The sequence below is a fragment of the Microcebus murinus genome, chromosome 28, assembly GCF_040939455.1.
Source record: "Microcebus murinus isolate Inina chromosome 28, M.murinus_Inina_mat1.0, whole genome shotgun sequence".
Classification (NCBI taxonomy): Eukaryota; Metazoa; Chordata; class Mammalia; order Primates; family Cheirogaleidae; genus Microcebus; species Microcebus murinus.
Genome location: NC_134131.1, coordinates 14,651,675 through 14,677,721, shown reverse-complemented (window position 1 = coordinate 14,677,721; position 26,047 = coordinate 14,651,675). Strand labels below are relative to the sequence as shown.

Here is a 26,047-nt window from a genome sequence, read left to right as displayed (position 1 = left end):
CAACCTCAAAACTCCTGGGCTGAAGCGATCCTTCTGCCTCAGCCTCCCGAGTAGGTGGGACTACAGGCATGGGCCATCATGCCCGGCTGATTTTTATATATATATATTATTTCTATATATATTAGTTGGCCAATTAATTTCTTTCTATTTATAGTAGAGACGGGTTCTTGCTCTTGCTCAGGCTGGTTTTGACCTGACCTTGAGCAGTCCGCCCTCCTAGGCCTCCCAAGTGCTAAGATTACAGGCGTGAGCCACTGGGCCCGGCCTTTATTATTTTTATTTTATTATTTCTGATCCGCAGTTGGTTGAATCTGGGGATATGGAGCCTGTGGCTAGGAGGCCTGACTGTAATTATGAAGTGACACCCATATAGCCCCCACCTGGGTCATGAAATAGAAGCCCCTCTTCTTTCTTGCAGAGCAGCAGTTCTTAGCCCGGGCCCCACATTAGGGTCCCCTCCTCAGCGCCTTCAGGAAACTTAAGTCCCCATGCCATTCCGTTATTCTGTGCCCCAGAGATTCTGGTTTAATGGGCCTAGAGGGGAGACCCTGGCATTGGCAGCTTTTTTTTTTTTTTTTTGAGACAGAGTCTCATTCTGTTGCCCAGGCTAGAGTGCCGTGGCGTCAGCCTAGCTCACAGCAACCTCACACTCCTGGGCTCAAGTGATCCTCCTGCCTCAGCTTCCCAAGTAGCTGGGACTACAGGCATGCACTACCATGCCTGGCTAATTTTTTCTATGTATATTAGTTGGCCATTTCTTTCTATAGTAGAGACGGGCTCTCGCTCTTGCTCAGGTTGGTTTCAAACTCCTGACCTCGAGCAATCTGCCCGCCTCGGCCTCCCAGAGAGCTAGGATTACAGGCGTGAGCCACTGGGCCCGGCCCAGCAGCAAATTTTTAAAAGTTCCCAAAGGGGTTCTACTATTCTAGGTTGGAGCCACTGGCCTGACTTGGGAGAATTCTTTCCTTTTTGTAACCACATACGTAGGTAATCCCTAAGCAATATACCTATTTCATTTCACCTGTTTTCCAAGTTTCCATCAGTGGAGCCACGCTGTATCTTTTGTAATTTGCTCGTGCTCCTAATTGTGAAAAGCATCTGTGTTGTGTGTCACCTACTCTGAATTCCAGTCCTGACGGGCCATCGTTTATCACGGTTAATGGGCAGCGAGGGCATTTGTCTGTCACCCAGGTCTGCTGTGGGCCTGCCCAGGTGTGTTTCTTCGTTCAGTTTTGCAGGCATTTCTGGATCAGAGTATGTGTGTCTTCAGCTTGACCAGTGTCTCAGTCTCCTAGGGCTGCCACAGCAAATGACCACAGCCTAGGTAGCTTCAAACAGCATACACGCATCCTTAGTTCTGGAGGCCAGAAGTCCAAAACCAAGGTGTTGACAGCACTGCCTTGCCCTGAAAGTATAGGGGAGAATGCTCTCTAGTCTCTGGTGGCTCCCGGCTTGTGGCTGGCACCTTCACATGGCCTTCTTGCCTGTGTTGTCTCTTCTGACTCTTAAAAGGACGCTTGCCATTGGGTTTAGGGCCCACCCAGATAATCCAGGATGACCTCATTTCAAGATCTTAAATTTAATCACATCTGCAAAGACTCTTTTCCCAAATAAAGTCACATTCACAGGTTACAGGTGGACAGGTCTATTCAACCCACTACAACCAGGAAGTACCATACTTTTTTTTCCACATGGGTATGGCTTGTTGGCTATTTTGTAGGTGACAGGCCCAGCCCTCAGGAGAGGGGCTGGAGTTTAGGCAAGGTCAACCCTCTCCCCTCTGTCGTGGCGTAAAGGTTCCCATGCATATGTGATGTCATTCTGCTGCCAGCCCCCCTGCATCTTCTGGGGCTGGGGGAACTCCAGTGGTCAGCATTTCTGGCAATATGTCCTTGCCTTCTACTCACTGCTGTGTGGTCTTGGGGTCCTCTTCCAAGTTTCCTCATCTATAAAGCAAAGGCTCATCCTTCCCACTGCCACCCAGGGATCAGAGGTACTATGGGAGACCCTGAACAGGAAGCCCCCTGGCTGTCACTAGGTAGAGACTGCTGGTGGCCTCTTGCTCTTGGCAGTGGACCTTGGGTGGAGGGCCTGGCCCCACTTCACCCTCCAGTCGCAGTGGGGCCAAGCCTGGAATACATCACTCGCTCCTTTTTATTTGATGCTGTCTCCGGGACAGGGGCAGTGGGGGGTCAGGGCAGGGGCTTTGCTAGCCACATATCCCCAAGCTTCTGGAAGGTATCAGCACTGGCCAGGGGTTCTGGGAAGCTCAGCCTCTTCATGGGGCATGCCTCCGCCTTGGGTTTGTCGCAGAGTCTGGCCTTGACCTTCCTATGGGTGCTAGGAAGAGTTCCAACTTCAAATGACAGAGGAAACCAGGCACTTCCGGGATGGGAGCCTCGAAGGCACAGGGGAGCAACGGCGGCCTCCTCGGTGTGAAAGGAGGGGAGGAGAGACGATCAGGAATCTAAGAAGGGGGTTCTGAGGGAGACAAGCCCTTCCCTTGGGTGCCAGCCAGCCAGCCTGGGAGCTGCCCTCTTGCCGGTGCCCTCCAGCCCTGACCCCAGCGCTCAGCTGCACAGCCCGCCAGAGTGCGAGTCATAGTTCGAGGCCCACCTTTCTTTGCTTCTGGATACTGGGTGCCAGCCTGAGATCAAGGTTAGGTGGGAGGGAAATGAAAACCTTGGCCGTGGGTAGCGTCATCAAGGCCTTGCCTGTGGTCGACAGGGCCTCAGAGCCCACCAGCTTGCTGTGCTGCAGTCTGAAGACCCGCCCCTGGGGTCGGGGCGCACGGGGAGAAAGCAGCCGGGCCTTGGCATGGAGGCTGGGGAGGTGGTGAGGGGCTGTGGGAGTAAGGGAGGCTGTCAGAGCCCGTGGAGGCCCCAAGGATGGCCGGGTGCCCCACAGGGTGTGTGCAGAGGATGGGCGGGGGCAAGGGGGAGGGCAGATGGAGCCCTCCCAGTTCCTCCTCCAGAGGCAATGGGATGAGCACAGGGTGCGGCGTCCAACAGACCTGGGTCTGCCTCCCAGTTCTGCCCCTTCGAGCTGTGCAACCTCGGGCAGCCTCCTGAAACTTCCTGACACCTCAGCTGGAAAATGGGGACAACAACACCTACCTCGCTAGGCTGTCATGAGGACTAAAAGAGGCGAGTAGGTACCGGCACCGTGCAAACTGCTAAGTGCTGTACCAAATACCAGTTCCTTTCCCCCAGAGGCGACTCTGCCTGGAGGCAAAGGCAGAACACGGCAGCAGGACAAGCCTGGGCTCTGGAGAGAGATCAGCCTGGGCTCGAGGTAACTGCCTCACAGAGCGACTACTTGGAGAGAACAGTACTCATTTGGCTTTGTATTTCAAAAGGATACTTTGTGAGTAGTGGCCTTTACTTGCTACTCGTAGCTCTCGGGTGGGGTGGCAAGTCCCAGTGGCCGGGAGGGTCCTGGACGGCAGGAAGAAACTGCCTTGGGATGCCAGGGTGTCTGGGGGGAGTGGTCTTACCCAGGGCCTGGGGGTTCTTCGGACCCAGGGGCAATCTGTTCGAGGGGTAGGGCAGCCTGTCCCCACTAGCAAGGGTCATGGTGAAAATGCAGCCCCTCCCGGCCCTGGGGGGGTCCCACTTCCAGAGATGGGGGCGAACTGGGGCTGTGGCACTTTCCGCCTTGCCTTTCTTCCCCTTTCCGGGGGCCGAGGTGATGGCAGTGGAGTCTGGCTTCTCACTGTGCCCCAGGCTCCTGGCTCCAGCAACATTCCTAGAAGCTGACCTGTGGGTAGGGGTCCCTGAGTCCTTGCCTTCCCCAGAGCCTCGCTGGGCCAGCAGATGAGGGAGCGCTGGACGGACCCCCATCCGCCGGTGACACGTCGCTACGGGCTTCTTGATGGTGGAGCCCTCGACCAGCAGCCGGATGCCCACGTACTGGGGCACCTCCACAGCAGGCTGTGGGACAAGAAGAGGGGACGAGGCCACTCAGACGGTGGTGCCAGGATCTTTGGCCCAGCAGGACCCAGGACAGAGATGGGTGGGATCGATTTCTGAGGCATCTTGTCACGGGATATTTTCTGGGCTGAGAAATGGGAAGCCCACCTCTGTCCTCTAAGGGATCTGGCCCTCGGGGCCTGTGTCAACCGAGAGTCTCAGAGCCCCAGGGACTGGCAACCCAAGGGAGTAGGGGTAACCTAGCCACGCCCCCACCATCGCCCTCGGACCCTCCTAGCGACCCCAAGCCCTGCGAGGAGGTGTGAGGAGGTATGCGGTTCCACTTCACAGGCCACCACTGGCAGACAGCTTCTGCAGCTGAGCCACGTTCTCTGCACAGAGACTTTGAGTTATGACACCCCGACAGATCGGAGGCTTGGAGCCTGCCTGGAGCCGCATATGAAACCAAGGTATGAGGGAGCAGAAACTAAGAAGCTTAAAGAACACAGTGTGGAGAGAATGAAGTAGCAAATATGCAGAGGGAGGCAGAGAAAAGGGTCCAGGAGAGGCACTCCCTTACAGTTTTCTGTTCCTGTTAAGCGAAGCTGTACTACTCGTAGCTGGGCTCCAGGGGAGTCCCCTGTGCCTTGCTGACAACCTAGAGCTAGACTGAAGTGCCTTGTATGTCATTAAAGGGTCCCAATTAGAATCTGCCTAAACATCAGAATCACGTGGAGCTTGTTAAAATAAAACAGCTGTCACTCAGGAGGCTGAGGTAGGAGGATTACTTGAGGCCAGGAGTTGGAGACTGCAGTGAGCTGTGGTGGCTCACGCCTATAATCCTAGTGTGAGGGAGGAGGCCAAGGTGGGAGGATCGCCTGAGCTCAGGAGTTTGAGCCCAGCCGGAACAACAACGAGACTGCCTCTGCTCAAAACAGAAAAAATTAGCTGGGCATGGTGGCATGCACCTGTAGTCCCAGCTACTTGGGAGGCTGAGGTGGGAGGATTGATTGAGCCCAGGAGTTCAAGGATGCAGTGAGCTATGATGACACCACTGCGCTCTAGCCTGGGCAACACAGTGAGACCCTGTTCTCTAAAAAAAAATAATAATTGCCAAGGGGAGTAAGCGGAGTGTATAGCTTAAATGGAGATCTGGTAACCACTACCTTCATGCATGGCCAAACGTAGCGTTCCTCATCACGAGGTGCTCTGACAGCATGTGCTCCATGACACCACTTGAGGTGCCTGGCATCACCTCTGAAGTGTTCCTGCCTAATGTGTTTAACCTGAACCTCATCAAGCTGTTTGACCTAACTTCTAGTGTATGGGACACATTCAGAAAACAGAAGACCAAGTTAAGTAACACCACAAGGAAACAATCAGATAAATTCAGAATGTGGGACAGCCGTACAAAACCACCAGCCCTGGTCCTTTCAAAAGATCAAAACTACGGGGGGGGGGGGGGGGGGGGAAAGGCAATAATGCTGACCTAGATTAAAATAAATGAAAGAAACAATAAAACCAATGCAACGTGTAAGCCTTGATTCCATGCAGGCCTAAAAAGACAAAAAAACGAGAACAAATCAGCAATAAACAACATTTGAAAAATGCATATACTGTAGTCCCAAAGCCAGGCATTTTGGGGCAGTCTCTGGGTGGGGCCCCCTGACACCTAGACCTTCAGAAGGCTTCCCAGGTGGTTCTGGCCTGTGAACCAGCATTTGGGAACCACTGCACCATGACGGTACCTTTTCCCTTGCCTTTGCCATACTTTCCTGCCCTTGTATTTCCTTGTTTGCATTTTTGAAACTAAAATGCCAGTGTATTCATTTAAGATATGATCAGTAACTGCAACAAAGACAAGGCTGCTTAAGTCATGGCGATTAGCATGTTCTCGCCCTGTAGCTAAACCTTGAGAGAATCCGAACTCTAATAGAAGGCACTTAATTAAACTGCCACAAGAAATAATTTCCAGAGCTCAGAACCCCTGGAGATTGGTTTTCTGACTAATTTTTAAAATCCTGTTCTATAAGTAGACTTAACTCTCTTTTTGGAATAAGACGAGTAAAATAATGATGATAATGACAGCAGCCATCACTAATTGCCTTTTACTATATATTGAGGTACTTTTCAGGAGTTGCTATTTAACATAAAGCTCCTAACAACCTTACTAGGTAATAACAATAGCTAAAACTTGTGTGGCCTTTACTATGTATCAGGCACTATTCTAAAGTACCTATATCATCAACTCATTTAATTCTTGCAGCCTTATGTCTCACTCTGTTGCCCGGGCCAGAGTGCCGTGGCGTCAGCCTGGCTCACAGCAACCTCAAACTCCTGGGCTCGAGTGATCCTCCTGCCTCAGCCTCCCAAGTAGCTGGGACTACAGGTGTGCGCCACCATGCCCGGCTAATTTTTCTATGTTTTTGTGGAGATGGGGTCTTGCTATGTTGCTCAGACTTGTCTCAAACTCCTGGCCTTAAGCAGTTCTCCCCCACCTCAGCCTCCTAGAGTGCTAGGATTATAGGTGTGAGCCACTGTGTCCAGCCTATTTTTATTCTTGGCTTACGATGAGGAAACTGAGACTGCCTAGAGGTTGGGAACTTGTCCAAAGTCATGCAGGACGTAGTTATTGAGCAGGGATTTGAACCCAAGGAGATTCAGAGTCTGCGTTCTTAACATTATGTTATATGCCTCTCTAGAAATATGGTCCACATGTATTAACTCATCTCATTCTCCCAAACCCCATGAGAAAGCTGGCAATATTATCTCCATTCTATAAATGAGGAAACTGAGGCTCAAGCGATGAAATCGCCTTGGCAAGACCAGGACTTGAACTCAGGTCTTTCTTTTTTTTTCGAGACAGAGTCTCCCTTTGTTGCCCAGGCTAGAGTGAGTGCCATGGCGTCAGCCTAGCTCACAGCAACCTCCAACTCCTGGGCTCAAGCAATCCTGTTGCCTCAGCCTCCCGAGTAGCTGGGACTACAGGCATGCACCACCATGCCCGGCTCATTTTTTCTATATATATTAGTTGGCCAATTAATTTCTTTCTATTTTCATAGTAGAGACGGGGTCTTGCTCTTGTTCAGGCTGGTTTCAAACTTCTGACCTTGAGCAATCCACCTGCCTCGGCCTCCCAGAGTGCTAGGATGACAGGCATGAGCCACCACGCCCGGCTAAACCCAGGTCTTGAACTGGGCCTGACTGCAGAGTGCTGTGCTCTGCTGCGGGGAGCAGACTCCCGGGGTCCTACCCAGGCCCAACCCCCTCACCTGCTTATAGATGAGCTCGAAGGCTCCCGTATCACAATTGCGGTCCAGCCTCCGGTCAATGACCACGCGCAGGGTGTCAGCTTGCACGCCAGCACACAGCCTGGTAGTGACGGCTGTGGAAGGTGCCATGGTGGGGCTGGCATTTATCTCGATCAGCCAGGGTCGGAAGTCCTCGCCAAACACAAAGTCAGCGCCGTAGAGCTCGAAGCTGGCCTTCCGGCACTGCACGGTGTCCTGGGAGGTCTGAAGTGCGTGGATCACGGCAGCCTTCATGCCAGGCACGATGATGGTGGACCAGGCGTTTGGGGCCCCCGTCTCCTGCAGGTGGACCTGGAACCTCCGGCTGGACCACATGTTGTCCGGAGGCAGCAGCGGGTGCCGACGGCACGAGTTCTCCAGGTGCTTCTGGATGGAGTTGTTGCACAGGTGCACTGAGCTGCGGTGGGAAGCAGGAAACTGAGGTCCAGCCCCTATGCCCCTCCCACCCAGACACAGGCAGGACAGGCAAACCCTGGACTGTTTAACTTGGGACGGGGCATCACTGGACAGGGGGCAGAAAGGACCAAGGTCTGGGCCTCACCATGTCTTTCTAGGGCCAGAACCAGTCTCATCTCTCAGGATGGGTCTCAGGGCCCTAACCTCAGGTGCCACAGTATTAAGAGCTTTGTGCATAATTAACCCTCCCAGTGCTTGGGAGATAAATGCTGGGTAAGAGTATGGCCCTGCAGTCACCAGAGGTGATTAAGTCCCATCTTTACAACCAGCCAGTTGAGAGATCTTAGGCAGGTCATCAACCTGCGTGCTCCTCACATCTATAAAATGCGGGTCATAACAGTACCCGCTTTTTTTTTTTTTTTTTTTTTGGAGACAGGGTTTCAGCTCTGTCACTGGGCTGGAGTGCAGTGGTGTCATATAGCTCACAGCAACCTCAAACTCCTGGGCTCACATGATCCTCCTGCCTCAGCATCCCGAGTAGGTGGGACTATAGGTGTGCGCCACCATGCCTGGCTAATTTTTCTCATTTTTGTAGAAATGGGGTCTTCCTCTTGCTCAGGCTGGTCTCAAACTCCTGGCCTCAAGTGATCTTCCTGCCTTGGCCTCCCAAAGTGTTAGGATTACAGGCGTGAGCCACCGTACCCGGCTTTGTGTTTTGAGAACAAGTGAGATAATATACATAAAGGCTTAGCACCTATCACAGATGAAGCACTCAATAATTAATAGCGATAACTGAGTTTCGTACTATTGCCTCCATGCTTTAGATGAGGAAAGTGTGGGCTGAGCGTGGTGGCTCACGCCTGTAATCCTAGCACTCTGGGAGGCCGAGGCAGGCGGATTGCTCGAGGTCAGGAGTTCGAAACCAGCCTGAGCAAGAGCGAGACCCCCGTCTCTACTATAAATAGAAAGAAATTAATTAATATATCAACTAATATATATAGAAAAAATTAGCCGGGCATGGTGGCGCATGTCTGTAGTCCCAGCTACTCGGGAGGCTGAGGCAGCAGGATTGCTTGAGCCCGGGAGTTTGAGGTTGCTGTGAGCTAGGCTGACGTCATGGTACTCACTCTAGCCTGGGCAACAAAGCAAGACTCTGTCTCAAAAAAAAAAAAAAGATGAGGAAAGTGAAGCTAAACCAGGTTTTCACCTGACCAAAGTCACACAACCTGGAAGGTGAAGAGATGGAACTTGAACCCAGGCTTCAACTGGGCTTCTTGTCACCACCTCTGAGTTAATACCCTGTCTTGCCTTCATCCTGTTGAATTTCTCCTGATCTCCCTCACCCTGCTCTACATTTTCTTTCCTTCTTTTCCCCATAACGTGAACTACCTTTTAACCTATTGGTTAATTGTCCTCATGCCCATTGCTTGTCTATTTCTCCTTGCTAGAACATGAGCTCCTGAGAGCTGGATCATGTGTTATCGCTGTTAACATCCCAAGTGCCTGGAGCAGTGAGGGGCCCAGGTCTGTCACCTGAGGGCTGAAGGTACGCACTCTGAGCATGGAGTGGGGCGGGACAAGGGCCTGCCTGCCTGCAAAGTCTGCGTGCAGCCCCGCGCTGATGCCTGAGCCCCCTGCACTGCTACTGCCTGCCAGCTCCCCACCCCCCACCAGTCCGGGAGCTCAAGGGAAGCCAGGTGGGGCTCACTTGTCCAGGTTTTTCAGGGAGAAGGGCTGTGTGGAGAACCGGATGTAGCTGTCTCGGTAGAACCACACGGTCAGTGGGTTCCAGTCAGTCACAAGGAACCACTGTCTCAGGTCAAACTTGGTGCCAAAGATGAGCAGGGGCCGCTCGATATACTTCTGCACCACCCACTTGCCGTCCTTCATCATCATGGGGTTGCCATCCACCAGCTTCAGCATCTCCTCCAGGTGGTCCATGCATATGATGCCTAAGAGGGGAGAGGGTGGTCTGCGGTCAGGAGGTCAGGCTTAGGCCGGAAGAAGGGCTGGGGGGACCACAGGGAGCTCATCATCATCTCTCACCCCCCAGAACTGACAGGGCCAAGCGGGTAAGGCTGCTTCCCTCAGTCACAACAACCCTGTTCCCTTTGGCAAAGCCAGGAATTTGCAAAGGAGTTTACATTTTTTCTAATTAACTAGTTTTGTTTGACTGAAAGGAATATATGCATGGATAGAAATTTAAATAGTATTGGGCTTTTGCAACAGCACGTGCACATACTATTCTTCCCCCAATAATTAACACCATAAAACAAAAACAAAACAAAAATTAGTACAAAAGAGTATATGCAACAAAAAATATGTCTCCTCTAGAGGCAGCTAACTGCTGCTTCTAGGTGCCTGTGGGTGTCCTTCCGGGTTATGTGAGAATGTACAGTCCACACGTGCCTTGGTTCCACAGGAGTGTATAAATTAAAGCCACGTGGTGAACATTCTGTAAATATTAACCCCTATCATTATTATTACTTGTAGAATAAATTTCTAGCCATAGATTGCTGGCTCCAAGGTTACGTCCATTTTTCATTTTATATTGCCAAAGATGTTCTACCAATTGGCAGTCCTAGCGAGAGTATGTGAGACTGTTTGCCCACAATCCACTCAACACTTTTTTTTTTGCCTACTCTGCCACCTCAACACTGTTGATTATTTATTTATTTTAGCCATTCTCCTAAGTGAAATATGGCATCGTATTTTATTTATTTATTTATTTATTTTTGAGACAGAGTCTCACTTTGTTGCCCAGGCTAGAGTGAGTGCCATGGCGTCAGTGTAGCTCACAGCAACCTGAAACTCCTGGGCTCAAGTGATCCTCCTGCCTCAGCCTCCCGAGTAGCTGGGACTACAGGCATGCACCACCATGCCCGGCTAATTTTTTCTATGTATATTAGTTGGCCAAGTAATTTTTATTTATAGTAGAGACGAGGTCTCGCTCTTGCTCAGGCTGGTTTCGAACTCCTGACCTTGAGCAATCCGCCCGCCTCGGCCTCCCAGAGTGCTGGGATTACAGGTGTGAGCCACCGCGCCTGGCCCGTATTTTAATTTTATCTCATTCTGAGGTTATCTTATGTTTATAAGGTATCATTTTAATGCCAGTAAATATCATAATCGTGTTATAAATGACACACACACACTCACAAATCAGTCTCAATACTTGTTGTTTAGGCCCCAAAGCAGCCAATGGCACAGAAAAACTTGCGCCTGGTTTCTAGACTAGATCTCTTCTTGAAATAGCCAAATCAGTCACCAGGATTCCCAAGAACATGACGCCTTGTATGTCAAAAATTAAGATTCATGCCCTCTGACCCAACAATTTCATTTCAGTTTATCCTAAGGAAATAAATGGAAAAGGCCACAAAGATATCTGCACAGGATGTTCATCATAATGTTGCTTGTAATAGCAATCAATAAATGAACAAATAAATATGAAGAAACGAGTCCATCTAAATATCTATCAGAAGAGGATTAGATAAATCCAAGAAAGTATATCCAAACAAGATTAGACCATGCAGCTGTAAAACAGAATGAGGTAAGAGAGTACATGCTGTACTTCATATAAAAGTGATTGACTGATTGATTATAGATAGTGCCTTGCTTTGGTGCTCAGGCTAGAGTGCAGTGGTGTCATCATAGCTCAATGCAACCTCAAACTCCCGGGCTCAAGTGATCCTCCTGTCTCAGCCTCCCAAAGTGCTAAGATTACAGGCATGAGTCACTACTCCCAGCCTATATAAAATTTAAAAACAGGCAATCTATGGTAATATAAGTCAGGAGTTACCATTGTGAGGAGGTAGATATTGGGAGGAGGTATGAGAGGGGGCCCTCTAGGGTGCAGGTAATGTTTTATCTCTTGACAGTAGGTGCTGTTTCCATGAGTGTTTTCACTTTATGCCAATTCATTGAGCTGTATACCCAAGATGTGTATCCTATTCTTTTTGGCTTTCTTTTCTTTTCTTTTCTTTTTTTTTGAGACAGAGTCTCGCTTTGTTGTCCGGGCTAGAGTGCTGTGGCATCAGCCTAGCTCACAGCAACCTCAAACTCCTGGGCTCATGTGATACTCCTGCCTCAGCCTCCCGAGTAGCTGGGACTACAGGCATGTGCCACCATGCCCGGCTAATTTTTTGTTTTATTTTTAGTTGACTGGCTGTTTTATTCTATTTTTTTTTTTTTTTTTAGTAGAGACGGGGTCTTGCTCTTGCTCAGGCTGGTCTCGAACTCCTGAGCTGAAGCAATCCTCTTGCCTCGGCCTCCCAGAGTGCTAGGATTACAGGCTTGAGCCACCGCACGCAGCCATGTGTATCCTTTTCAATGAAGTATATCATATATATATTTCAATTAAGTTTCTGAAATAGATGAAATGTTAAAATTTGGTGCTGAGTATATAGAAATTCATTGTATTGTTCTCTCTACTTTTAAGTATGTTTGAAAGTGCCTATGATAAGAAGTTATAAACAGAAAGAAAGAAAAAAAAAAAAAGATTGGCTAGGCACGGTGGCTCACACCTGTAATCCTAGCACTCTGGGAGGCCAAGGTAGCAGGATTGCTTGAGCTCAGGAGTTCGAGACTAGCCTGAGCAAGAGTGAGACCCTGTATCTACTAAAAATAGAAAAATTAGCCAGGGATCATGGCATGCACTTGTAGTCCCAGCTACTCGGGAGGCTGAGGCAGGAGGATTCGTTGAGCCCAGGAGTTTAAGGTTGCTGTGAGCTAGGCTCACGCCATGCACTCTATCTACCCAGTGAGACAGAGCAAGACTCTGTCTCAAGAAAAAATAGATCTAGATATACTGAAATGGAATGATATCCCATATCTATGATCAAAAAAAACATATATATATACTTTTTGACCTATTTCTGAATAAAAAAAAAACAAAAAAAACATATGGAACAGAAATGAGTTATACTAACTGATATGGAAAGATATAGTCAATGAAAAAAGGAGGCTATGTTTTTGTTTAAAATAAAACATATATAAACATACACATACTCCAAATGCATAGAAGAAAGTATAGAAAAAAAACACCAAAAGGTTAACAATAATTGTCTCTTAGTGAAATCGAGGGTGGCTATTGCTTGCCTTTTTTAAAATAATCAACATTTTCATAATTGGAATAAAACTATTTCTAAATTAAAAAAAAAAAAAAAGAAACCCAATGCTGGTTTTTTTTTTGAGACACAGTCTCACTCTGTTGCCTGGGCTAGAGTGCTGTGGTGTCAGCCTCACTCACAGCAACCTCAATCTCCCGGGCTCAAGCAATCCTCCTGCCTCAGCCTCCTGAGTAGCTGGGACTACAGGCATGCACCACCATGCCCGGCTAAGTTTTTCTATATATATATTAGTTGGCCAATTAATTTCTTTCTATTTATAGTACAGACAAGGTCTCGCTCTTGCTCAGGCTGGTTTTGAACTCCTGACCTCTAGCAATCTGCCCGCCTCGGCCTCCAAGAGTGCCAGGGAGACAGGCGTGAGCCACCGCGCCCGGCCCCAATGCTGGTTTTGACATGATGTCCTTAGGAGGAGGAGCTTCTCACAGTGTCTGGGCTGAGGCAGCTCCACTCGGGCCTGAGTGACCTTATCCAGGGCAGCATGCGGAGAGAGCTGGCGCGATCTGTCTTCTGCCTCTCAGGACACGGCCCCAGCTTGCTGCCTCTTCTATTTAAATTCCACTCGTACTTGGCTAGCAGCCAGAATAGCAGCTAAACATAGCGTGTATACAGTAGTTGCTGTGTAAAGGCACAGCATCTGAGTACTCTGCATTTGCTGTCCTCATCTGAACCAGCCTGCGTGTCCTTAGCCACTGTGCTGCACCCCACAAGGATGCACTGGTCAAATCTAAAAGTCCTTAGATGACAAGCACCTCGCTGCACATGAGCGTCACTAATCCTGCCCAGAACATTAACTCTAACTCTGGACGCAGGAGAGGAGGGCTGCATCGTCATCACAGCAGCGGGGTGTATGGGGCGGTCGCTGTGTGCTGGCACTGTTGTGCCTTTAGATGCCCTCTTCCTTTAATCCTCACCTCACGGGAGGCACTGCTGCCGTCCCCATTCATGGACGAGGAGACTGAGGTTCAGAGAGGTGGCATAGGCCGGGCGCTGTGGCTCACGCCTGTAATCCTAGCTCTTGGGAGGCCGAGGCGGGCGGATTGCTCAAGGTCAGGAGTTCGAAACCAGCCTGAGCAAGAGCGAGACCCCGTCTCTACTATAAATAGAAAGAAATTAATTGGCCAACTGATATATATATAAAAAAAAATTAGCCGGGCATGGTGGCGCATGCCTGTAGTCCCAGCTACCCGGGAGGCTGAGGCAGAAGGATCACTCGAGCCCAGGAGTTTGAGGTTGCTGTGAGCTAGGCTGACGCCACGGCACTCACTCTAGCCTGGGCAACAAAGCGAGACTCTGTCTCAAAAAAAAAAAAAAAAAAAAAAAAAAAAAAACAAACAAACAGAGAGGTGGCATATTAAAAACTTGCTCAAAGTCACACAGAACATTAGTAGCAGAGCTAGGGTTCATGAACCCATCCATGCAGCCTGGTTTCAGTGGAGCCTGCGCCCTTCACCTCTCTGGCCCCTAGTAGGGGAAACAGGCCATGGGGCGCTGGTGCAGGAAGCGGGGGCTGACCCCTACCTCGTCCACGGGATTTGGCTCCGGGCTTCACGATCCAGACGTTGCGATCCCCTTCCATGTCGATCTGGGGCACCACGGCCCGCAGCTGCTGCAGAAGGTCCTCACAGCGCTGGACCTGGCTATCCCGGTGCTGGAGTTCTGCCCCCTCGCTGCACGGAGATGATGGGACTTGGGAGGGCTGGGACGGGGGCAAGTGGGTGGGCAGGGCCGGGAGACACAGGCCTCCCAAGGCCCCTGTCCAACCAGCCTTGGTTACGCCCTCCCCCGCTACAGATCCCAATACGTTCCTCCCAAACCCCCGCCCCTGCCCACAAGCTGCCTCCCCAATCCTAACCTGCCCAGACAATGGGAATGAGGAAAGCTGAGAAAATTCCATTTACTACACGTCCCCAAAACTCAGGCCCTCCACCTCTGCTGCCTCCCTTCCGTTACATTAACACTGCCTTTGGCCGAATTCAATCATTCCGGCTCCTAACGATGGGTCGCCACTGTGTGCCACGCACTGGCCCAGGGCTTTCCACGCAGCGTCACTCAAAGCCTATCAAAGGCTTTGCCGGGGATGTGTCACTGGTCCCATTTTAGAGAAAGGTAAACTGAAGCCTGGAGAGTGAAGGGATGTACCTAAGGCCACACATTACGTTGAGCAGCTCTGCCAGAATTCAGGCTGTGTCCTGCCTGACTCCCGCACCCTTGTGCTTCCTGGGGTTCAGGCCCATCTGGAGCACACCTCTCCTGGCTTCGTCACCCCGGCCTGACACATGCATCGCTCGCTCATCGTCTGCCTCCCCCACTAGAGCATGAGCTCCATAAGCACAGAAACATTTTTCATCGTCGTCGCTTCCTGTTGTATTCCCATCTGCAAGCACTATACCTGGCACTTACCAGGCGTCCCTGAAAGTTTGTTCAATGGGTGAATGGTTGGCTAAGGAAATACTTGGGCAGGAGCTTGCCTCGGCAACAGGGCTGCACAGACGGGCTCATGGTTCATGGACAAAGAAGGACCTGTTCTCTACACGGCAGAAAATGTCCCGAACTAACCCAAGTCACAAAGCACTGCAGCTGGCCGCCTTATCCAAACTCTCCCATTTCTTTTCTTCTGGCTGAATAGGAAGGAAGCCTCCACTAGGTGCTAACCTCTCTCCAACATCTTAGCTTCTTGAATGTCTCTGGCCATGGAGAGAATTTCTCTCTCTTTTAATGAGGAGGCAGCCATCAGGGCAGTGCCAGGGACAGGGAGAGCTGGGTGGAGGGGACCTGGCAAGGTTTCCCAGGAACAGTCACACCTAAGTCCTGATGAACTTTTCCACGCTCCGTGGAATGAAGTATCTGCTCACTAAATCTGTGATGGGGCCCAGGGGCCCCTGTGACAACATCACAGGGCAAGAGCACATGCAATTTGAAAAAGCATATTCAATATGATAATATGATTTTATATTTTTAGCAAAAAGAAAAAAAAACCAGTATTTTTGTGGAAAGTCAATCTTTTTTTTTTTACTTTTTGAGACAGAGTCTCACTCTGTGGCTGGGCTAGAGTGCTGTGGTGTCAGCCTGGCTCACAGCAACCTCCAACTCCTGGGCTCAAGCGATCCTCCTGCCTCAGCCTCCTGAGTAGCTGGGACTACAGGCATGCGCCACGATGCCCGGCTCATTTTTTCTATATATATTAGTTGTCCAATTAATTTCTTTCTGTTTTTAGTAGAGACGGGGTCACGCTCTTGCTCAGGCTGGTTTTGAACTCCTGACCGTGAGCGATCCTCCCGCTTCGGCCTCCCAGAGTGCTGGGATGACAGGCGTGAGCCACCACGCCTGGCCTAAAAGCCTTTTTTTCACAAAACCTACTCAACTTGCTGTGGAAGTAGCATCCCATGCAGCGTACTTTGGGCAACGATCTCCAGGAGAAAGTTTAAACGACTTAGGTTCCTGTTTCGAGAGTGCACACTACCAGCCTGGGCCGAGCACACAATACAGATCATCATCCTGTCCAATCCCATCTTTGAGGCAGACGTTATTTTTAAATCTATGTTGTGTTTGAGAAAAGTCCAGAAAGACGGGTGATGTGCCCAAGGTCACAAAGCTTGCAAGTTGCAGAGCCAGAACTTGAGCTCAGGTCGACCTCCCGGCACAGGTCACGAGGTCAGAGACCTAGAACCGGGAAGGGCAGTTTGGGCCCACCCCGGAGGCGGGGGAGTCACGAGGGCCCCTGAGTGGAACAGCGGTGCACACACAAGAGGGAGGCTTGGGGAAGGGGCGGGGGCTGCGGGCTGCACTCAACAGAGAGGGTCTTTTCCTGAGCACCTGCTCCCGCCCAGGCCGGCCGCAGAGGTACTCACTGGACCACTTGGTAGTAGCGCTGCAGGAAGAGGGACCAGCCCTCGGCGCTCAGGCACAGCGGGGCCTCCAGGTCTCTGTCGATGTCCATGTGGGCCAGGTTGCTGAGGTGCTCCTCGCACGCACACAGGGCCTCGTCCACAAATTCTGGGGACACCGACGTGGGCTTCTTGCCCTGTTTCACGGGCTGCTTGTCTCCTGCAGCGACAGGGAGGGGCCTGTCACCTTCCCACATCCAGGTAACCTGACACATGCCACAGCCCTCACTGTCCTGAGGCCTGTCATTGACCCAACAGACACCTGCGGCCTAGCACGGACCTAGATAGATCCCCTACTGCCCTGGGATTTGTCACTTGCCTGAGGCTTTGCTCTAAATGCAACTACAACTCTAGCTCTGGCCCTTGGCTCCCACCGACCCAGGACCTGTCACTCACTTGAGGCTCTGCCATAAATGTCCCAAGGCCTCCTGGCACCTGTACACCCTGCACACACCTGCAGCCTGTCTGCTCCTGGGATCACTGACACACCTGAGGCCCTGCCTTGAATGCACCTGGGAGCTTTAGGTAGTCATGCATGGACCCCCTCCCACAAATCGGACATGGCTTCTTGAGTCCACACACCAGAAATCCAGACCCCCTCCCACGAATCCGACATGTACCGTGTTTCCCCGAAAATAAGACAGGGTCTTATATTGATTTTTTCCTCAAGAAGACACTCTAGGGCTTATTTTCAGGGGATGTGCTATTTTTTTTAAGGACGGTACAACCATCTACATTGATTCAAACACAGTGAAGTTGTCTTCTTCTGGAACATCATCATCACTCTCCAAACCCCAAATGTCATCCTGAATGTCTTGCGACTCTGTTTCCTTCAGAACCATTGGCCCCGATCTCTCCTATCGAGCACTGGAGCTGTCACGGGGCGGATGAGAAGGGCTGCTCGTGTTCTTTCCCGCTCCTCGACGACACAAATGGGTTGTGCAGATGCTGCACAGCCACGCCCGTCACTAGGGCTGATTTTCGGGGTAGAGCTATTGCGCACATGCTCAGACATCCTGCTAGGACTTGTTAGATGGGTAGGGCTTATTTTCGGGGAAACACTGCATCTACAGTCCTCAGCCCACCGAGGCGCTAACCCATGTGTGCAGCACTGCCACTGCGAGGCCCTGACGCACGGTAAACTGGGAACTGGCCCCTTGGAGGACACGAGGCACAGCCACGGTTGTGACTCACCCCTGAACGTCGTAATGCTCTGGAAATCCCAATGCACGGCGGACGCCCTCGCACCCCTGCAGCCTGCCCTGTACTATGAGAGCTTAAGGTGGGGTCTCTGGCCACACCCAGGCCCCTGTGTCCCTGACCCTGGCACAAAACTGTCGCCCTTGTGTGCGACACAACCGGGAGTCAGCAATGGGAGGCCCGCCTCTGCACGAGCCGGGGATTTCCCTCATCCTGTGGAGCTGCCCCTTCCCTGATCCCTTGCTGATGGGTCCTTGGGTTATAGGACTAGGGGAGGGGCATGGAGCTAGGAGCTAAATCTAGGGGGAAAAAGGGCAAGCAATGGGTTGGGCTGCCAGGCAGTGATAGTGAGGGTCCCTCTGCATCCCCCTCCACTCCCAGCTGCTCCTCCGGGCACAAGGTGTCCTCAGGCCACGTGTGAACTGCCTGGTTTCACTGCTCCCCAACTTCAGAGACCTGATGGTCACGGGCAGGGATGGACGTGTCTTCTCAGTCTGTCCTCTCTGGGGAGCTTGGCCACATGCCAGGCCCACGGGAAGGCTGAGTGAGGGGGTGGAATGACTAACAAATGGATAGTAAGACAGGTGTGTAGGTGGTTCGGTCAGAAGAATGGATGAGCGGATGGACTGGAGGATGGATAAGTAGTAGACAGGGGGATGGATGGAAAGGCAGGAGGTTGGTGGGTAGGTGGACCTGTGGATGGATAGGTAGGAAGGTGAGGAGCTGATGTCAGGTAGATGAACGAGCTCTCCCACTGGTGGACAGGTAGGGAGATGGTGAATGGACGGAGGAGTAGATGGATGGATGGAGAAATGGGTGGGTGGATGGATGGACAGGTTGGTGGCAGGGTGGCAGATAGGCAGATGGATGTGGATAATAATGTGTAGACGAAGAGGTGGGCGGGTGGATGACTAGATGGGTGGAAGGGTGGATGGGTAGGAGGATAAATGGGTGGGGGAGTGGAGGTAAGCACAGCACTCACCCAAGGCCTCTTCCTCTTCTGCCTGGATAGGGTATGACTTCCACTCAGACTTCACCACCAGCTTGAGAACGTTGCGGGCAGCTGTGAGCCAGAAGTCCTCTGCTCCCGGGGCAGGGGATACCCTGCTCAGCCCCTAGGCTCAAGGCCTGTTCTGGTTCCGGAACCGGGTCATGACTTGCCCCATTTTTGATCCGGAACCTGACTTTACCTTTTCTGACTCCAGAACTGGGTTAGAACTTGCTCTTGTTTCAGTTTTAGAGCCAGACCCCAAATCTGACCTGACTTGGCTCATGTTCTGCCTTTAGAATCTTGCCTGGATCTGTTACCTGATTTATTTCTTATTCCCAATCTCCATTTTGATACTCACTTTAGACTGAGAACCAGACCTTGGCCCAAATCTTATTTCAGATTTGTAATGTAATCTAGACCTAGCATTAAATCTGCATCCAATTATGAATTCAAACATATTCTGGAGTTGGAGCTTATTCTGCCTTAGAAACCCAAAGCTGGCTGGGCGCGGTGGCTCATGCCTGTAATCAATCCTAGTACTCTGGGAGGCCGAGGCGGGTGGAAAGCTTCAGCTCAGGAGTTCAAGGCTAGCCTGAGCAAGAGAGAGACCTCCCGTCTCTACTAAAAATAGAAAGAAATTAATTGGCCTACTAAAAATATATAGAAAAAATTAGCCGGGCATGGTGGTGCATGCCTGTGGTCCCAGCTACTCGGGAGGCTGAAGCAGGAGGATGGCTTGAGCCCAGGAGTTTGAGGTTGCTGTAAGCGAGGCTGACGCCATGGCACTCTAGCCCAGGCAACAGAGTGAGACTCTGTCTCAAAAAAAAAAGAAAGAAAGAAAGAAAGAAAGAAATCCAAAGCCTACAGCCTTTTTTGAAACCCTATCTAACCAGCAGAACTTGACATGGGCCTGGAACCTGTTCTGGATTCCAAACTCCAGTAACTAACAAACGTTAGAACCTGCTCTAGAACGTAAGCCAAGCTACCTAAGCTTTTCTGAATGTCAGGGCAAACCAAGCTAGGAGGCTCACTAAGGGAGGGCAGGCTAGGGAAAGATAAGGGTGGGGAGAGAGAAGATCTGCCGGGGCGGAGGAAGGCGTGAGAGGAGACCAGTTGCTCTCTGCTGTGAGCCAGCGCTTTGGCCTGGTCCTTCAGCCCGAGGGGCCTGGGCACGGGGCTGGGGGTCTGCTCACCTATGAAGGCTTTTTTGTCGTCCTCAGCACCCAGGCGGTAGCAGCGTGGAAAAAAGGAGTCGGCATCCGCCTCATCAAACCATGGCAAATTCCGGAGATTGAGACACAGGCCCACCTAAGGAGTCAGCTGCTGAGGGGCAGGTGGGACTTGCCCAGAGAGCTCCAAGCGACTGCCCCACACTCAGCACACATGCAAACAGCTCAGGAAGACCTTGTCCCCGCCCCTGTCTTGCTCATGTTTATCTCCAATGTGTTTGCCTGGGCAGCCCACTCTGCCGAGAATGCCCCACATCCCTCCCGCCCACCCTTTCACATTCTTAAAAAGCTGCCTCCTCCAGGAAGCCTTCCCAGTCTGCACCCATAATCTAATGGCAGGTCACAATTATATAGCCCTTTGTCCCTGTAACAAACCCAGAAGACAGACCTTAACTGGTATTCTCACTTAAATGAGGAATGAGATTCAGAGAGGTTAAGTCACTTGCTAAGAAACCCAAGGAAGGCCGGGCACGGTGGCTCATGCCTGTATTCCTAGCACTCTGGGAGGCTGAGGCGGGAGGATCGCTCAAGGTCAGGAGTTCGAAACCAGCTTGAGCAAGAGCAAGACCCCATCTCTACTATAAATAGAAAGAAATTAATTGGCCAACTAAAAATATATAGAAAAAATTAGCCAGGCATGGTGGTGCATGCCTGTAGTCCCAGCTACTTGGGAGGCTGAGGCAGGAGGATCACTTAAGCCCAGGAGTTGGAGGTTGCTGTGAGCTAGGCTGACGCTACGGCGCCCTAGCCCGGGCAACAGAGTGAGACTCTATCTCAAAAAACAAAAAAAGGCCGGGCGCTGTGGCTCACGCTTGTAATCCTAGCTCTTGGGAGGCCGAGGCGGGCGGATTGCTCAAGGTCAGGAGTTCAAAACCAGCCTGAGCAAGAGCGAGACCCCGTCTCTACTATAAACAGAAAGAAATTAATTGGCCAACTGATATATATATATAAAAAATTAGCCGGGCATGGTGGCGCATGCCTGTAGTCCCAGCTACTTGGGAGGCTGAGGCAGAAGGATCACTCGAGCCCAGGAGTTTGAGGTTGCTGTGAGCTAGGCTGACGCCACGGCACTCACTCTAGCCTGGACAACAAAGTAAGACTCTGTCTCAAAAAAAAAAAAAAAAAAACCCCAGGGAACAGGGGAGATAAAATGGATCCACTGGCCAGATATCCTCTGCTTAGGAGCTAAGGGCCCTTTTGCTCACTGACACTGGATCTGGAGTTTGTTCCAGCTCCAGATTCCATCTGAATCCTGGGGCCCATGTTTCAGTCATTGTGTCTACATGTGCCAGATACCGCGTAGGGGCTGGATTTGAACCCAGGCCCGTCAGACTCCACGTCTCACCAAACTGTATACCTTCCCCTCTCCTAAGAATTCCTGACGAGGATGCCAGGGAGTAGGGCTGCCGGCGCGAGGGCCAGGGGGATGGAAGCTTCCCTGCCCACTCCTCTGGGGAGCCCACCTTTGTGGTGAAGGAGCCAGCGCGGGCGTAGTGGTTTATCATCTGGTCCTTGGAGAGGAAGCGGCAGTCCAGCACGTCCCGCCGGGTGGTCCAGATGAAGTAGGGGGTCTCATTCCGAACCATGCGGGACTGGGCAGTGGGGAGGAGACAGAGACAGAGAGGCCAGTGTGGGCAGCAGGGCCTGAGGCTGCTTCTCCCCGGCCTGCTGAGCACAGCAGGTGAACAGGAAGGAGAGGCTGCCTCCAAGGTGGCCTCTAGCCCTGGCGCCATCTTGGTGTAAGGCAAGAGGAGACAGCTCTCTAGGGCACATGCTTGGTGAGCAGAGAACAGACTGCCTCTCAGTGTCCCTCTGGCCGGTTGTCCCTAAGCAGTGATGAAGCTGCACAGCTGAATGCCACAGGCTGTCCTGGCCCAGGGCCATCAGGGACTTGCCAAGTGGCAGAATAGTGACTCCAAGTTGATGAGCACACAGCCTCATCAAATGAGGCTGGAGTTTGAGAGGTGGGGTCAACGAGAGAGCATTTGGCTTGGAGTACAGGCATGCTGAAGTGAGGACACAGGTTTGAACCTTGGCACTGCCACTTACTAATTCCTGACATTTCTGTATGTCAGGAAAGGTTGAATACTGTCAGACTCTATGGCTCAACCTTGTGAACTCTTGGCACATCACTCAGCCTCCCTGTTTCTCAGTTCCCTCAACTATGAAATGGAGGCAACAGTGGCCCCTACTTCACGGAGTTGTGGTGATAATTAAATGCATTGACATGAAAAACCCTTAGAACAGGGCCCAGCATGTGGTGATGTCGGTTATTTTTTATTAATTTTTTTTGAGTCAGAGTCTCACTCTGTTGCCTGGGCTAGAGTGCCGTGGCATCAGCCTAGCTCACAGCAACCTCCAACTCCTGGGCTCAAACAATCCTCCTGCCTCAGCCTCCCGAGTGGCTGGGACTACAGGTACGCACCACCATGCCCGGCTAATTTTTTTCTTTATATATTTTTAGTTGGCCAGCTAATTTCTATTTTTAGTAGAGACGGGGGTCTCACTCTTGCTCAGGTTGGTTTCGAACTCTTGACCTTGAGCGATCCTCCCGCCTCAGCCTCCTAGAGTACTAGGATTACAAGTGTGAGTCACCGGGCCCGGCCCCTTCCTTCCACCTTTCACAGGCAGAGGAAAGAGATGAACTACCAGGCTATTTGGAAAGGGGAACTGCCATGTGTGGAGGCTGTGCCCGCTTCTGATACGACCCAGCAGAGTTCTGAGGGCCTAGGTAGCCTTTAGAGAAGCAGTCGGGTTTACTACAGATAGGGAAACTGAGGCCAAGAGGAGGAAAGGCCTTGTCTGAGGTTGCCCGGCTGGATGGACACCGGTGCCCTCCTCTAACTGGGCAGCCCCTGCCAGCCCCGGGCCCTCACCATCAGAGCATGTGTCCCATCTAGGTCCTCGAGTTCCAGCAGACCATCGAAGTTGAAGAGCTGCGGTGGCCGGAACTCCTCATCCTCATCTTCGTCCTCTGTGGTTGCAGAGCCCAGGCCCGATGAGGCCCCGTCCCTGCCCCACGGGTCCCTCAACCCTAGGACAGTGGGGACCGAAGGAGAGGGGACGCAGGAGGGTGGCCTGCGGCCAGGGAGGGGACCGCTCACTCACCATCCTCAGTGGTGTCGCTGTCGCCCACCGCCGAGCCGTCGGCGTCCTGGTGCGGTGGCAGCAGGGCGGAGCCTGAGTGGTGGACCATCTTCTTCTCCACCCAGCCCCTGCGGCGCAGGAGGCAGCGGATCACAGGGTAGCGGCCTTGGATAGTGAAGATCTTCTTCTGCTGCAAGGTGAGAGATGGCTACTGGTTCAACAAGTATCGCCTAAGTGACAGACACGGGGTGTGAGGGCTACTCAGACGGCTGTGGGCCCTGCCACCAGGAAATTTTAATGTGCCAGTAAGAGAAACAGATTACAAACAAGTAGAGAGACAAATATGCATGGTAATAATGATAGTGCTAACAGCTACTGTTTATTTTTTTTCTATATATATCAGTTGGCCAATTAATTTCTATTTATAGTAGAGACGGGGTCTTGCTCTTGCTCAGGCTGGTTTCGAACTCCTGACCTCGAGCAATCCGCCTGCCTCGGCCTCCCAGAGTGCTAGGATTACAGGTGTGAGCCACCAGACCCGGCCTGTTTTTTTTTTAAGGACTAGTCAAGTGGAGGAGTGAGGAGAGGGAAAGTAGTAGAATAAGGAGTTCAATCTGTAACTGACTGTGAACAATCACGTGAGATAACTCACTACCTTCGGACCAGCCAACAGCTACTGTTTATTGAGAATCTACTATGTGCTGAGCACTCACATGCATTACTAACAATAATATGTAGTTTTATTTATTTATGTTTTTTTGAGACAAGAGTCTCACTCTGTTCCCCAGGCTAGAGTGCTGTGGCGTCAGCCTCGCTCACAGCAACCTCAAACTCCTAGGCTCAAGCGATCCTCCTGCCTCAGCCTCCCGAGTAGCTGGGACTACAGGCATGCGCCACCATGCCCAGCTAATTTTTTGTATATATATTTTTAGTAGGCCAATTAATTTCTTTCTATTTTTAGTAGAGACAGGGTCTCGCTCTTGCTGAGCCTGGTTTCGAACTCCTGACCTCGAGCTATTTGCCTACCTCGGCCTCCCAGAATGCTAGGATGACAGGCGTGAGCCACCACACCCAGCCTTATGTAGTTTTATTAGATACTGTTACCCCTACTTTACTGGTTATAAAACAGAGGTATATGGAGGTTGAGTAGCTTGCCAAGGCCACACAGTGGTTAAAGGAGCACAGATTTCAATCCAGGCAGGGCAGCTCCAGAAACTGCACACATAACGGGGACTAGACAAACTACTTCGAAATACATGGTCAAGGAAGGCTGAAAAGGAGCTGTGTGCACACATTGCTGGGCAAACGGCGGTTCAGGCAGAGGGAGGGCATGTGCAAAGGCCCTGAGGATGGCAGGTCTGGGCAGGAAAATCAGAGCATGGCTTGAGACTTGCATTTGAGATGCTTGTGAGTTCTGTGGGTGGAGATGTCAAGTAGGAGGCCAGACCTGCAGGGTGTGGAGTCAGGGCTGGGCCATTAGGGTCCTCCATGGGGTACAGCACACTGACAGGACTCAGAGCCAAGGAGATAGGTGTGAGGAGGGATGTAGGGAATCACTAACGTCCAAGGAACCTTCAAAGGCAACTGAAAAGCAGCAGCCAGCAAGAGACAGGAAAAGCAGGCGTGTGCAGTCAGACAGCCAAGGGAAGGGTGTGCGGGGCGCCAGTGTACAATGACACCGGGTGCCCAACCAAGAATGGGACAGGCAAGGACGTGGCTCTGTGGGGGTCACCAGTGACCTGGACTAGAGTGGCTTCCGGTGGGAGTGGGGAAGGGGAGGGAACCGGCACTGAGGGGGCGCAGGTGCGGATCTAGGTGAAGAAGTGGAGCAGTGAGCAGGCAATTCTGCCAAGGAATTTGGCCTTGCAGGGGGAGTGAAAAATGGGGAGGCAGTTGAAGGTGGGCGTGGGGGTCAAGCTTTTTTGTTTTTTAAGGATGTGACAAAATGGTCGGAGCCACGCGGGGGCAAGCCCAGCCGCCCCCTCTCCCGCTCCGACCTTGACAGCTCTCTCCACGTGGATTCTGGCGTTCCGGAGCCGGCCCATGTGGTGAGACACCTTGGAGAATCCCCGCCAGAAGACAAAGGAACCTGCAGAGAGGCGGGGAGTCAGGGCGCGGCAGGCCTGGGGGCGCGGGAGTCCCGGGGGCTCAGCGCGGGGGGGCTCAGCCCGGGAGCGGGTCTGGCCCTGACGCCCACGCCTCTCCCTCCGCCCACCACGGGGCGCCCGCCCTCTGCCGCTCCTCTCCCGCCCCAAAGGCTTCTTGTACGCGGAGCAGCCGCGGGCCGGGGCGGGCGGGCTGCGTGGCTCACCGTCCTGCGGGGCGAGCCCGTCCGGGGCTGGGGCGAGCGCGGGGACGAGAGCGCGGGGACCTGCGGCGCCCGGGGCGCGGGGACCTGCGGCGCCCGGGGCGCGGGGCCCGGGGGCGCGGCCTGGCCGGCGCGCGACGGCCGCGCGGTCCTCCCCCGGCCGGGCGGAGGCGGGCCTGGGCCATGGCAGTCTCCCGGGAGGCGGGCCGTCGGGGCGCTGCGTGCAGGGCCGCGGGGCCGGGGAGCCGGCACGCGGGTTCCGCGGCCAGCTGCAGCGCGGGCGGCCCTCGGGACCGTACCAGGCGGCCGAGCCCAGGCGCGCGGCACCCGACTCCCCAGCGCCCCGCAGCAGCGCCCCGCCGGCGCCCCGCATGCGGCCCTCGCCGCGCGCGCTCCCGGCGCCCCAGAGCGCGCCTCCGCTCCGGGGAGGGCCGGGCCGGAGCCCCAGCAGGTCCCTCCGTTCCGAGGCCCCGCCCTCTGTTTGCTGTTGCCTTGGGAACCATTCCCTGGGCAAGATCAAGACGGCCATAGGCGGCTTCGGAAACAGCCGTGGGCCTCGGAGCATTGGAGCGAGGGTTTTTTCCGTACTCCGGGTCAGGGCCCT

At 52.4% G+C, this 26,047-nt stretch overlaps 1 protein-coding gene across 5 annotated transcripts; it reads right to left on the bottom strand.

The window, feature by feature from the left end:
• Positions 1-1,563: 1,563 nt before the first annotated feature.
• On the bottom strand, positions 1,564-25,815 carry TTLL3 (tubulin tyrosine ligase like 3). Of its 5 annotated transcripts, none has more exons than XM_075998429.1 (14): positions 25,447-25,815; positions 25,133-25,224; positions 23,157-23,325; positions 22,925-23,022; positions 21,512-21,640; positions 20,013-20,127; positions 18,811-18,909; positions 16,593-16,788; positions 14,263-14,411; positions 9,327-9,570; positions 7,184-7,619; positions 3,662-3,932; positions 2,617-2,843; positions 1,564-2,426 (listed from the first exon to the last, which is right to left on the bottom strand). In XM_075998429.1, the coding sequence occupies exons 2-14, from the start codon at positions 25,178-25,180 to the stop codon at positions 2,193-2,195; spliced, it is 2,415 nt and encodes an 804-aa protein (XP_075854544.1). In that variant the 5' UTR covers positions 25,181-25,224; positions 25,447-25,815; the 3' UTR covers positions 1,564-2,192. The 5 variants fall into 5 exon arrangements, 4 of the variants coding, with proteins under 4 accessions (XP_075854544.1, XP_075854547.1, XP_075854545.1 ...); XR_012915301.1 differs by lacking the exon at positions 1,564-2,426 and adding an exon at positions 5,401-5,467 and having other exon boundaries at positions 2,741-2,843; positions 25,447-25,811; XM_075998432.1 differs by having other exon boundaries at positions 2,290-2,843; positions 3,497-3,932.
• Between the last annotated feature and the right edge of the window lie 232 nt (positions 25,816-26,047).